Source organism: Opisthocomus hoazin, chromosome 3 (genome assembly GCF_030867145.1).
Source record: "Opisthocomus hoazin isolate bOpiHoa1 chromosome 3, bOpiHoa1.hap1, whole genome shotgun sequence".
NCBI lineage: Eukaryota > Metazoa > Chordata > Aves > Opisthocomiformes > Opisthocomidae > Opisthocomus > Opisthocomus hoazin.
The window spans coordinates 105,872,590-105,884,235 of NC_134416.1; the positions used below are offsets into that span (position 1 = coordinate 105,872,590).

General features: G+C 50.1%; 1 protein-coding gene across 1 annotated transcript in view; it reads left to right on the top strand.

The window, feature by feature from the left end:
• The window catches only part of TNFRSF11A (TNF receptor superfamily member 11a), a 30,790-nt gene extending 25,753 nt beyond the window's left edge, over positions 1 to 5,037 (top strand). Inside the window, exon 10 of the mRNA XM_075417162.1 lies at positions 2,049 to 5,037. Coding sequence (XP_075273277.1) covers positions 2,049 to 2,398 — 350 coding nt within the window. The 3' untranslated portion in view covers positions 2,399 to 5,037. The remainder of the gene's footprint in view (positions 1 to 2,048) is intronic.
• The last annotated feature ends 6,609 nt before the right edge of the window (positions 5,038 to 11,646 follow it).

Genomic DNA, 11,646 nt, shown 5'->3' on the forward strand with positions numbered 1-11,646 from the left:
TTACCACAAACATTAATCTGTCATTGTAATTAATATCATCAGGTAGCCTGAAGAGCTCAAAAGGCTGAAAAGTTGCAGAGGATGGTGCCTTCACTTATCGTCTGAAGGTGTCCCTTACACTTTCCAGGTTGGAAGCACGTCTCAGTGCAGCCCAGGAAGCTCTTATGTCCTTTTTCTGTGTTTTTGGGCTTCAGATATCCTTTGGTTTCAGTACGGTGCCTTCAGAAAGCAGTGAAGATTTGCCAGCTGCATTCAGCTCAACATTATAAACGTGTTAATCTGCTTTTTTTTTTTTTCCTCCCCGTTATGTCACATATGTTTCTAAATACTCGCTCTCCTGCTGAGCACTGATAAACATTCCCGCAGTACCTTTTGCGAGTGCCAGGCAATCTGTATAAAGGCAAACAGTTATTTTGGGTTTCCCGTTACGCCTAACAGTTGTGTTGATGGCAAACTGCCGGACCGAATCGAACACAGGGGAAGCAACCAGCAGGGGAAAAACTCCCACAGAGAAAACTCTTATTGACACCTCATGTTAACTGGCAACACTCGGAAAGAAAGCAAGCAGCTAGCAGTGCAGTGGTTTAGCTAAAATAAATAGGATTGCTTGAGGGGGGCTATTAAAGAGACGCTGAAGTGCTACCCTGAGCAGGCACGGGTCCTAACTCCGCGCAGCCGGAGCCCGGTGTCCGCTGCTGATGTGCAAACATCACCCATGGCCGCTAGAAAAGCAGCATTTCTCTGGGCTGGGCCACGCTTGGCTGCAAGGAAAACTGCAAAGGAACATCTCAAGTGTTGAGGAACATAACGAGGGAAGGCACAAAGCGTCTCAAAGGTGTCAGATCCGTCCGCAAGTAATGATGAAGCGAAGCACTGCAGGAAAAACATTTCTTAGGACAAGAGTGCATAGGCTAGAAAGGGTTTTTTTTTCACTTGGTTGTTTCATCTTATTTAATTTTCAAACTTTGACAAGTTTGTAGGTTTCTTGTTGGATGTTTGCTCTCAGTTATTCTTTTTCCTGCTCTGTGGGAAGTTTAGTAATTCTCAGAGCCTGGTCCTGCCGTTACTTGAGTCAGTGACCCAGTCCTTGAATGGCAGAAAGATTGAATTTATACTGAAAATTCTCTAACCACAGGCAGGCTGACCAAAATCATAACTCCAGTAGGTTGCTATAACGTAGACTCTTCACTGGAGTCAGCGTATATCCAGGTAAATCCGTGAGGGCACCAGGTGAGTACGGGAGTGTGCCTACATGGAGGATCAGGGCAATAGAAGATAATCAAGGACAGTATAAGATAATTGTATCAGCTCCGCGTCGCTTGGACCCTGTGTGTGTGCGGGGTCTGACATGAAGTCTTTCAGTACTCGACAAGCCCGCTACCTAGCCCACACGGTAGGTTTGATTTTTTACCAGAAGGGAAAAGCACCCCAATATGATGCCTGCGACTCTAAGAAAAAAAAAAAACCCAAAACTCCTAATCAGAAATAATGCCAGTTTCCTCACAAACTGCGAGCAGCAGCAGTTCGGACGCAGCTTGCGCGTCGGGCAGCATGGGGAGCGCGAAGGGGTCGCGCTCTCTCTTCCTTCTCAGAGCGCGGCTGAGAGAGAAAATGTTTCCAGGCCTCCTAGACGGGCTCCCTGCGGATGACAGGCTTCGTCCTGAGGAGGCAAAAATGGAAATGATGAAAAGGCCCGGTGGAAGAGCATCGATTCACAGAATCACAGAATAATAGGGGTTGGAAGTGACCTCTGTGGTCACCCAGTCCAACCCCCTGCCCAAGCAGGGTCACCCAGAGCAGGCTGCACAGGACCTTGTCCAGGCGGGGCTGGAATATCTCCAGAGAAGGAGACTCCACAACCTCCCTGGGCAGCCTGTGCCAGGGCTCCATCACCCTCAGAGGGAAGAAGTTCTTCCTCATGTTCAGACGGATTCGAAGAGCATCCTCGTGTCACGGGGGAAAAAAAGAGTACAGAGGACTGAGCTCGCTGCGCTCCCCATCTCGTGAGGGGAAAATATTAATCACGTGTCTCTTCTTTTCTCCCCCAGGAAATGTGACTGGAAACAGCAACTCCACCTTTATCTCAAGCGGACAAGTGATGAATTTCAAGGGCGACATCATCGTTGTCTACCTGAGCCAGAACTCCCAGGAAGGGGCAACGGCCCCGGGGCCGAGCGAGGAGAACGTGGGCAGCCCCGTGCAGGAGGAGAACCCCAGCCGCTGCGAGACGTTCGCCGGCAACACGCAGCACTACAAGGAGAAGTGTGCCGAGCTGCAGGGCGCCGGGAGCGGGGGGTCACGGCGGACCACCGGGCCCCCGTCCCCCCACGGCCAGGCGTCGCAGCCCGTGCAGGAGGAGGGGAAGCTGGGACACTTCTCGGAGAAGGTGTTGAACTGAGGTCGGCCTTGGTGACCTTGCTGCTGGCCGGGCGCCGACGGGCAGCCGGCGAAAGGGTGTGGGGCTGCCGAAATCCCCCACATCGGAGACTGTCGCTGCCCCTGGTGTCTCCCAGGAAATTTCCCAGCTGGAAAGGACCCTCCTGGCACACGTGCCGGTGGTGGTGGTGCTCTCGCTGAGGAGGTTACCGGTGGGGACAGACGCCCGCGTGAAGCCGGGCGTGCTGCCCCGTAGCAGAAGCAGTGGCAGGGCTCTCTCCTCTCCCTCGCGGGGCGGTGGGCTCCCCGCCTGCCCCCCACTCCCGGGCACCTCTCCCCGGCAAGCGGCAGAGGAGAGTTGAGGAGATCCTTCAGGCGAGGAGAGTGGTGTTGCTGGCCAGGTGTGCGGGGAGGGTCGACATGGCAGACGACCGCACTGAAAGGGGCTCCTGAGCTCTGCCTTTGGGTTTTCTCTCTGCGACTAAGCTGCACCCATTTTTCTGGGTCTTGGGCCTCCTCGATACCTCTGGCGGTGGAATCACAGAATGTTAGGGGTTGGAAGGGACCTCTGTGGGTCACCCAGCCCAACCCCCTGCCGAAGCAGGGTCACCCAGAGCAGGCTGCACAGCACCGTGGCCAGGCGGGTCTTGAATATCTCCAGAGAAGGAGACTCCACAGCCTCCCTGGGCAGCCTGGGCCAGGGCTCCGTCACCCTCAGAGGGAAGAAGTTCTTCCTCGTGTTCAGACGGAACTTCCTCTGCTTCAGTTTGTGCCCGTTGCCCCTTCTTTCATCTGCCCAAACAATTTTGTCATTCCCTCTGGTATTTTCATTAGTCAGCAGAGCTTCACTTAGGTAGCATGAAGCTATTTCCAGAACTCGGTCTGTCGGAGCTGAAATCAGAGTGTAGCCACTGTCACACGGAGAGCTGATAAGCACTGGGACAGAAGGGTTGATTCAAAGAAGAATAGTAGTTGTGGTTAGAAGGGAGTCTCAACTACTCAGCTGGCTTTGGCTCAGGTCCTGTATCCTGCAACACCCTCCAGCAGCCACTGTGGAGAGAAAGGTGAGGGGAACAGAGTCTCAAGGAACTCCCAAGAGGAAAAGAGAACACTTTTAATGATTTCCTGACAAGGGGTAATTTTCTGACATTGTCTGGCATGTGTGAGCGCTGCAGGAGGCTGTCTTCAGTCTGAGCCTTCAGGAGGGTCAGTGCTGTGTTTCCTGCCAGACAGCAAAGGGATCTCTTACCTAGCGGGATCTCATTTGCCCTGACAGAAAAGGTCTCTGGTAGAGAGGGCTCCTCCCCGGGAGGTTTGAAAGCTGAGGGGTTCGCTGCATAGCTGCTCTGCTTGCTGTAGTACTGCTCTGTGGGTGAGGAGCACCTATAAAGCTGACAAAGCGACCACTGTGTCAGGATGACTTCTCATTAATAAAACAAAAGGATGGGCTTGGCTACCTTCACCCTTCAGGAGAATAATTCTGCATGATTTATATATCTGGGATGTAAAGTTCAGTAGAAAGGTGCAAGGCTGTCTTGGGTGGCTGGCAAAAAGGGCACAGGAACAACCGCTCTCCCTTTCACATCTGCTTGTCCTGCAGAAAACTAGACCATCCCAGCCTAGACTCAGCCAGGCAGGTAGGTTGTCCCATTCAGTGATGGCCCAAGCTACCTCTGCCTCTTTGAAGGTGTGTAACTGAGGCGCTCTTTTCTGTGGTATTCTTTCTTTTGTCTTTCCTTTACCACCTCCTTCTAGCTTCTTCTGGCTTAATTCTGTATTCCCTAGGCATTGGTGCAATACGGACAAGGTAGCAGAGCCAACATCACCTTCATGCAAGGTGGTGCAGATATTTTCCCATTTCATCTTCATTTTTTCCGTCATATTTTCCTGGAAAGCATTCATCCAGAACATCAGCCCCACTGGAAAGCATTCAACCAGCCCCACTGATGGGGCAGGAGGGATGAAATTCTTGTGCTCGGCTTTGGGTAAGCTATCTGTCTGCAGGTCTGTCTCCTCCTCCTTGTCCTCCTCCTGCAGCTTCTTTCTTCCTGTGGTTTGTATCTGCCACCAGAGAGCAGGCTCAAAATCCTGATTTTGGAGAAGGTAGTGGGAAGTTTACTGTGTGTCCTCAGTGAGGACACGTGTTTTCACTCTCCAGATCTCAGGATCTGACTGAGCAAGGATTGAAACTAGGATCATCAGCAAGCCTGAAGAAATGGGTCGTAATGACCTCAGCACCGTGGCTGCTCCCTTGTGGGAAATGCAATCCGCCAACAGATCCGAGTCTTTTTCTTCCTTCAGAGTCTACCCAATAAGTGAAAAAAAAAAGACCTGGTCTAGTTGAAGATGTCCCTGTTCTCTGCAGGGGGGTTGGGCTAGATGACCTCCATAGGTCCCTTCCAACCCAAAGGATTCTGTGATCTCTATGATCAGCGTGCTGTGTGTTTCCTGGGTCTCTGCCTGCCTGCCTGCCTGCTTAGACGTGGACCCCAAAGGGACTTCTTTATCCTCGTGATTTCATTTGTCGTCAGTTTGGAGCTGGGCCAGTTTTTTAACATCTGTTTGTACGACGGAGGCCTAGGCATTGGGCACTCATTTGGAGGCTTCTGGCTGCTATTGTAATACACATAATTAATGATAATAAAAATCTTAAAGATCTACTTGAGAAAAAGTGATTTTGTTTGGATTAATGGAGAAAATCGAATACATTACTATATGCCTATGCTAATTTTGACCGAAAAAAGGAAACGTGAACATAAAACCACTCTTGGTGAGGCTTTTGTATCATTTTTTTGCGTGTAGACTTGTTTTAACAAAAGGTGCTTCCCTTCCCCAGTGTTCCACAGTAACGCACAAGCACATCCGCGCACACGTGTGGAACCGACAGGAGCTCTTGTAGCTCTGGTGTGGGAATGCTTTCCTGCTGAGAACCGGGCACTCGTTCCTGAAGTCTCCTGCTGCACAGCGTGTGTTTTTACACGTCTTTCAGTCTGAGGAGTCGCAATGTGCGTTCTGCGTGATGAATATACCAAGCGCTCTTGAGAGGCAGCCACTTCAGGTCTGGAAGGGCAGCAGTAATCCTGCACGTAACCATGGGAGAAGGAGGAGCAATCTTCTGCTCCAGGGCACTGGAGCAGCCCTTCTTATCCCCATGGAAAACAATAAGGCGTTAAAGATCAATATAGACAATAACTGCTGTTAATCTGTGTGCTTTGCCGCGTGGTCACACAGAGACTGGAAATTGTTCTGCAAGGCTTACGGCGTCCCTAGGAGCGGCATCACTAAAATGTCACCGTTTCTACTTGTCCATCTGGGTTCCCTTCCTTTTATCACATTGATGGTATCCGAGCAACTACATCTGTGTCTATTATAAACCAGAACCCTGCTGAAGGATGTCTTTGTGCTAATCAGGTGTTTAATAGAGGTAGAGTTTTATCAGATGCCTCCATCCAAATCAGACAGCAGAGCCCCCTTGCCACCACCCTTAAAAACCATCTACAACGACTCGAGAATTCGCGTCTGCTAGCGCGCGGTAGTGGACACGGTAAAACGTCTGCAGACTCTTCGTGTGGAACTGTTATTTCTGGAGTATGTCATACGTAGTGTTAATAGTAGGCACTGGAAAACTGAAGAGTATTTGACCAAGTTGCCTGAGGTCTCTTGCAATGAATGCTGAACCACTCCGAACTGTATAAGCTGGTTTTCCAAACCTCCTTCCAAATGGCTGTCGCCCTTTTCAGTCCCCCGGGGATACCTTGACGCTGACCTGAAAGGCGCACGCTGAGAGCAGCTTTGCGGCACTGTCACTTGGGAGATGCGGGCACCAGAGACCTCTCTCTGCCTGGCAGCATTTGGCCTACGAGGATTCCCACCCCCCGGCCCCCACGATGCCAAACGCCAACGATTCGCTTTCACCTTGTCCGAGCTGCGGTGGGATCTCCGGAAAAACCAAACTGGTAATTTCGTGGTGGCCACCGTCACTGCTGAAGCAAGGGGCGTGTGATGCCAGGTGCTGGTGGGACCGAGTCCCTTTTTCAGGCTGAGAGGTTGTCGTGAGATGTGTTTCTCCTCTCTTCCTCTAGCCTGGTGCTGTCCTAATTCCCAGGGTGAGTTGTTGCTACGCAGTGAGTGATTTCTCCCAGAGCTCTGCCGTACGAGTTTACTCTGCCTTGGTGGTGTCGGTTACCTTGTTGGCTGGGCAAGCTGAAGCAGAGAACACAACAGGCACAGGCACAGCTCACCCCAGTTTATTTAGCCTGATGACATCGTAAAAGTTACTACTTTACATACAACTGCTAAGCCCATGTTAGCAAAATGTTGTAAGGGGCAAATGAAAAAAGCGGCGTTCCTCCCCCCAAATCCAGAGGAGGAACTGCTGTTGTTCAAGTGGTGTTGCTGATCACACATGGTGTCCCTTCCTTACTTGGGGAGGTGGTGCAGGTGAAATTCTTCTCTCTTTTCCTTTTCTTGTGCGGGTTTTTATACCTTCTGATTTCCTTCCCACTTTCACTGTATATGGCATGATATACTTGAGCTGAATATATGTTCATTTTCGGTCTTTGTTACGCCTTCAAACCCATTCCACCCAGCACTCCAGGCTGCGCTCCTTGATGGGTAATGTACAGATTTTGCATCTACCTCCAAAGGCCTCTGCTGTCATCCAGTGTTTGTACCTTAGGAGGTTCCCACGAGGATCCCCCCCTTGACAGACCCTAACAGATACTTGTGTTTCTCAGTGCTCTCACTGCAGGAAGTCTGGTTGCCGGTTTTTTAACTTCTGCAAGGCGTCAAAGCTGGTCGTGGCCACCAAGTGACAGTGTCTCATCTGCAGCAAGGCCTGCTAGCCCTCCGGTCTTCCCTTCAAGGCCTTCCAGCGCTCTTGTCGCATTGTCAAACATTTGTTGTGGGGTTTTTTTTGTAAAATGTGAGCATACGTGAGCACAAATATGGGGGAAAATGCATTATTGCATTTCTCTCAGGCTTATGAACACGGCAATGACAGCAGAACATGAAGGGGCCATGTTGTGGTAGATGAGTATGCCAGAGTGTCTGATCGGATATGTTTTTAATATTGCTTTTTTTCTTTTTCTTCTTTTGGCTAGCTGGCTGATGGTTTCTTTGTTTTGGCTGAGGATTGCCACAGCCCTTCTGGCTCATTCCTTCTTCTGCCTGACCCACTTGACCGATCCTTGGGCGTTGCACTAGCTTTTAATTGCATCAAAGTTGACAGGTCTGTGGCATCATGTTTCTGTTGGCAGTCTCAGATTTCTATACATTACATGCAGATGATCATACACAAAATTACTCCTGATTTGAGCTTCCCAAGAAATTGTTAGAAAGGTCCCCTAGGAGGGCAAAGGAGCTCAGGAGTGTTGGTGACCACCTGTAGAAGCTGGACATATACAAGTCAATTGGACTTGGCAGAAGGCATCCGAGGCTGCCAAGACACTGCAAAGCCACACGTTAACATCTTTAACAGGTCACGTGGTTCAGGGAAGGCCCAGCTGACTGGAAAAGGGCAAATATTACACCCGTCTAGAAAAAGGGCAAAAAAGAAGTTTTGGGAACTTACAGATGAGTCAGCCTCACCTGAGTCACTTGAAAAACTGTGGAACGGGCATGAGGAGAAGGCACCTGGAAGAAGCCAACATCGAATCCTGCTAACCCAACCCTCTCCCACTGTCAGCAGCTCATTGTTTGCTTCGTCACTGCTTCCATCGAGACCTGGGAGGCTGACCTGCTTTGTGAAGATCAAGCCAAAGGAGGTATGAAGGAAAATCTTCAGGTTTCCCGCTGTCATTTGTAACTAACTTGCCAGTCCCACTCAGCAGTGGACCTATCATTTCCTTGTCCTTCTTCTTGCGAACATACTTACAGTGTGTTAGTACTTTCTTGCTACTCTTGACATCTCCTGCCAATTTGGGCCCCAGCTGGGCTTTAGCCTTTCTCTCTGCGTCTCTGTGTGCCCAAGAGGTATTTCTACGTTCTGCTTTGGAAGCCTGTTCCCTTTTCCATCTCTCTCCGGTTCCTTTTTCACATCTCAGTTCTCTCAGTAGCTCACTGTTTAACAAGGCTGCTTTCTTGCTCTGCCAGCTCCTTCTCCTGCTTGGGTGGATGGACTGCTCTTGTGCTTGGAGAAGGCTGTCTCTGAAAGTCTCCCAATATGCCTGAACACCTTTGATTTCCAAGGCAGACTCTTCTGGGATACCTCCTAACAGCTCCCCAAGCAAATCAACATCTGCTCTTATGAAATTCTAGGGCTTTATTCTGCTACTTTCTTTCTTCACACCCCTTAGGATGTTAAAGTCTGTGATCTTGTCACTGCAGCCAAGGCTGCCGTTGTCAGTCTTCAGGTGGCCTGAAGAAGATTTCATCTGTTTTTCTTTGCCTATCAGGTCATCCATCCAGGAGAACTACCACAAGCACTCCCTTGATGGTGACACCTCTGATTTTGACCCGAAGGCACTCAGCTGACCTGTCCTCGTCCCCATGTCCTCAAATCATTGTTTTACAGAGAGCATAACCCTTCCTCCTCTGCCACCTTTTCTGTCTTTCCTCAAAAGCTTATGAGCTGTCACTTTTATTCTAGTACAGCTATTTCCTCAGCCGGTTTCTAAAATGACAGAAAACCCCCAACGTTTCAGCGAGTTCCCCACTGTTGTGCCTTTGTCTGGTTACAGGTCTGAAAGCTTTCTCCTATGCCTGGGGAGCGATGGGCCTTCAGATTTCCCACCTGGAGGAAGAGGAGGGCAAGAGGCAAGGGCTGGAGCTGGTACAAAGAGGAGAGGCTGAAAGAGCCGCGCTCCCTCTTCTCGCTGCCCTGTGGGGATGGGGGGAGAAGACCGCAGCCTGCTGCTGTTGGAGAGGACCCCTGCCCCTTCGGCGGAGGCAAAGTGGGCAGCAGCATCCTGGAGGCTTTGCCATACCCAGCGCCAGCACCAGGTCTAACCCGGTGAGACCTGGGCCCCCCCCCTCTTTCCCACGGGAGAAGCAGCAGCTGGCAAGTGATCCAGGGTTTCCATCAGACAAAATCAGCCACGTGTGTGTCTCACTCTCAAAAAACAAAAAAATCAATTAGCGTATACAAAATGAGGTGAAATTGGGCATAGGCAGCCACAGAAGAGACAGATCAGAAGGCGGCACATAAGAACCAACCATTTCAAATGCAGAAACCGCTGCCCTAATAGGCTGCTCCTATAGATCTTCACCAGATTTTAACGGCAGGCTATTTAAACAAAGTCTCAATTATTTGAAGCACCTTCAATGAGGATTTAGAAGGTGTTTTTCAGCATTGCATATCTCCGTTACTTAGCCCTTATGAAGCAGCTTTCCTTCTTTCTTCTTTTTGGTTTTGATCAGTTCTAACATTTATTTCCCTTTCTTTTAGTGTTGTAGGTGCTTCTAAAGCACAGAAGTTCTTGCTCCCTGTGGGAAATACAAAACATTTTTTCCCCAAGGACATTTTGCTTTTTGCATCATTTCAGTTCCTCGCTGGGTTTTTTGCAAGCTTAGCTGGCGACAGATGAGCTAGGCAACAGATGGCAGAGCTCACGCTAGAACACGGAAAATGTTTCTTTAACAGGGATGTCCACTTGAAAATGCAGCTGCCCGCTGGTGCACGGCCAGATTTCCTGCGGAGAACACCCTTGGAACGGGTCGGAGACTGGGATGGATGCAAGCGGCTGCTCATAAACATTTCCTGCAAGCCCTGCTCTTTCCATCCTCACCTCGCGGCTGTCCGGCTCAGCATCTTCGCTTGCACAAATAATCGTTGCAAGGGTTTTGTCTCCTCTGTCTGAAAGGATGCCCCAAGTATGATAGAAAGAGGCACATAAAAATAAATCCACTTCACTGCTTAGGTTTTGTCAGTCTGGCCAGCTTGCTATATTTAAATGTTGGGACACAATAAGTCTGCTCTCTTCAAAGTCATGTTCTTTGTCAGTTCCCACTTGGGTCCACCACACTATATGCCTTTATCTGCTCTGTAGTAAATTTTGCAGCTGGTGCTTTGTTGATGAAAAATACTAGAAGTTAGTGAAGTATTTGTGTTCTTCTTTAGGAACAGACTGAACAGGAGGGAAAACAGACTCAAGCATTCCGCCCCCTTAACTATTTTTAAGAGTCTTGAAGACTTGTTTGCTTTTGGATCTCCAGGTTGTGGTTACTTTGAGAGTAAGCACTCTTCCATGCCACCATTTTGTTCCCTCACAGCACAATTTTTTTTCTGGAGATGGCCGAAGGGCAGGATCGCCCTAAGGTAAAGATGGATTCTATTTCTAAATAAAACACGCGAGTGGTTCCTTTACTGGATGGACGGACACACAAAGCTTTGCCCTGCGTTATTGTGACCAGAATATGCCCGGTGCAAGGACCGCAGTGCCACTGACAGGAGTCCCTTGGAGTTCATGCAGAGACATGAAACAACCCCAGTCGTGGCAACGACTTCTTTAGCTCACATCTGAATAACAGCGGCCGGCTACGTTTCAAACAGCAAAGGCATGCTCGGGTTTGGGTCCTTCTCTTTTTTCTCTCTAGTTTTCTTTCCCTCTCCTAAGCTTATCATTCCTTTTTCTGGTGTAGATACAAAGGTCGTGGTTCTCGGTGCGGCGGGTGACTCATTCTCATGTTTGAGCAGCGTGATCAAAATGGAAACTTCGAAGTCGCGGAGCGGTGTGCGCTCCCTGCAGCCAGCGCGCGTGAAGAATGGCTCTGCGGCTCCCAGCTGCCCTGAGCAGTGCCACTGCCACGCGTGATTGCTTGTGGGCGTCCGACTGGGCACAAGATCAAAGAAAAAGCTTTTAGCCCGACAGCGCCGCACGGAAATCAGCAGATGACTTTTTGGCGTCGGGTGGGTGCGGGCAGCATCTTCAGCAGCCACGTATAGGTGTCTACATGGGAGATTGGAGCGTGCCTAGGGTTTAGGCAGCTCCTCAAGGCTGGGATCAACCAAGAGATTGCTCCTGAAGCACCGTGGTGATACCTACAGCTTTAGCCATCCCTGGAGCGTCTGAGGGAGCCAACACTGACTCAGGGGCAGACAGGGCAGTACCTTGTGGTCGGCTCATCAAGCCCAGGTCTTTGTGACCTCCCCCAGTCCCCCTGGGAACCAGCCGTTTGAAAATTGCCTAAATCTGGAGGTGCTGCTTCCACCAGCCTGCCCTCGGACCCCGGAGATCTCTATGCCGGCCCTGGCCCTCTTCTGTGTCCCCAGCTTCCATCTGTAAGACGGGGCAATGTTGGTCTGGGAGGCAGGAGAACGACATCAAGAAG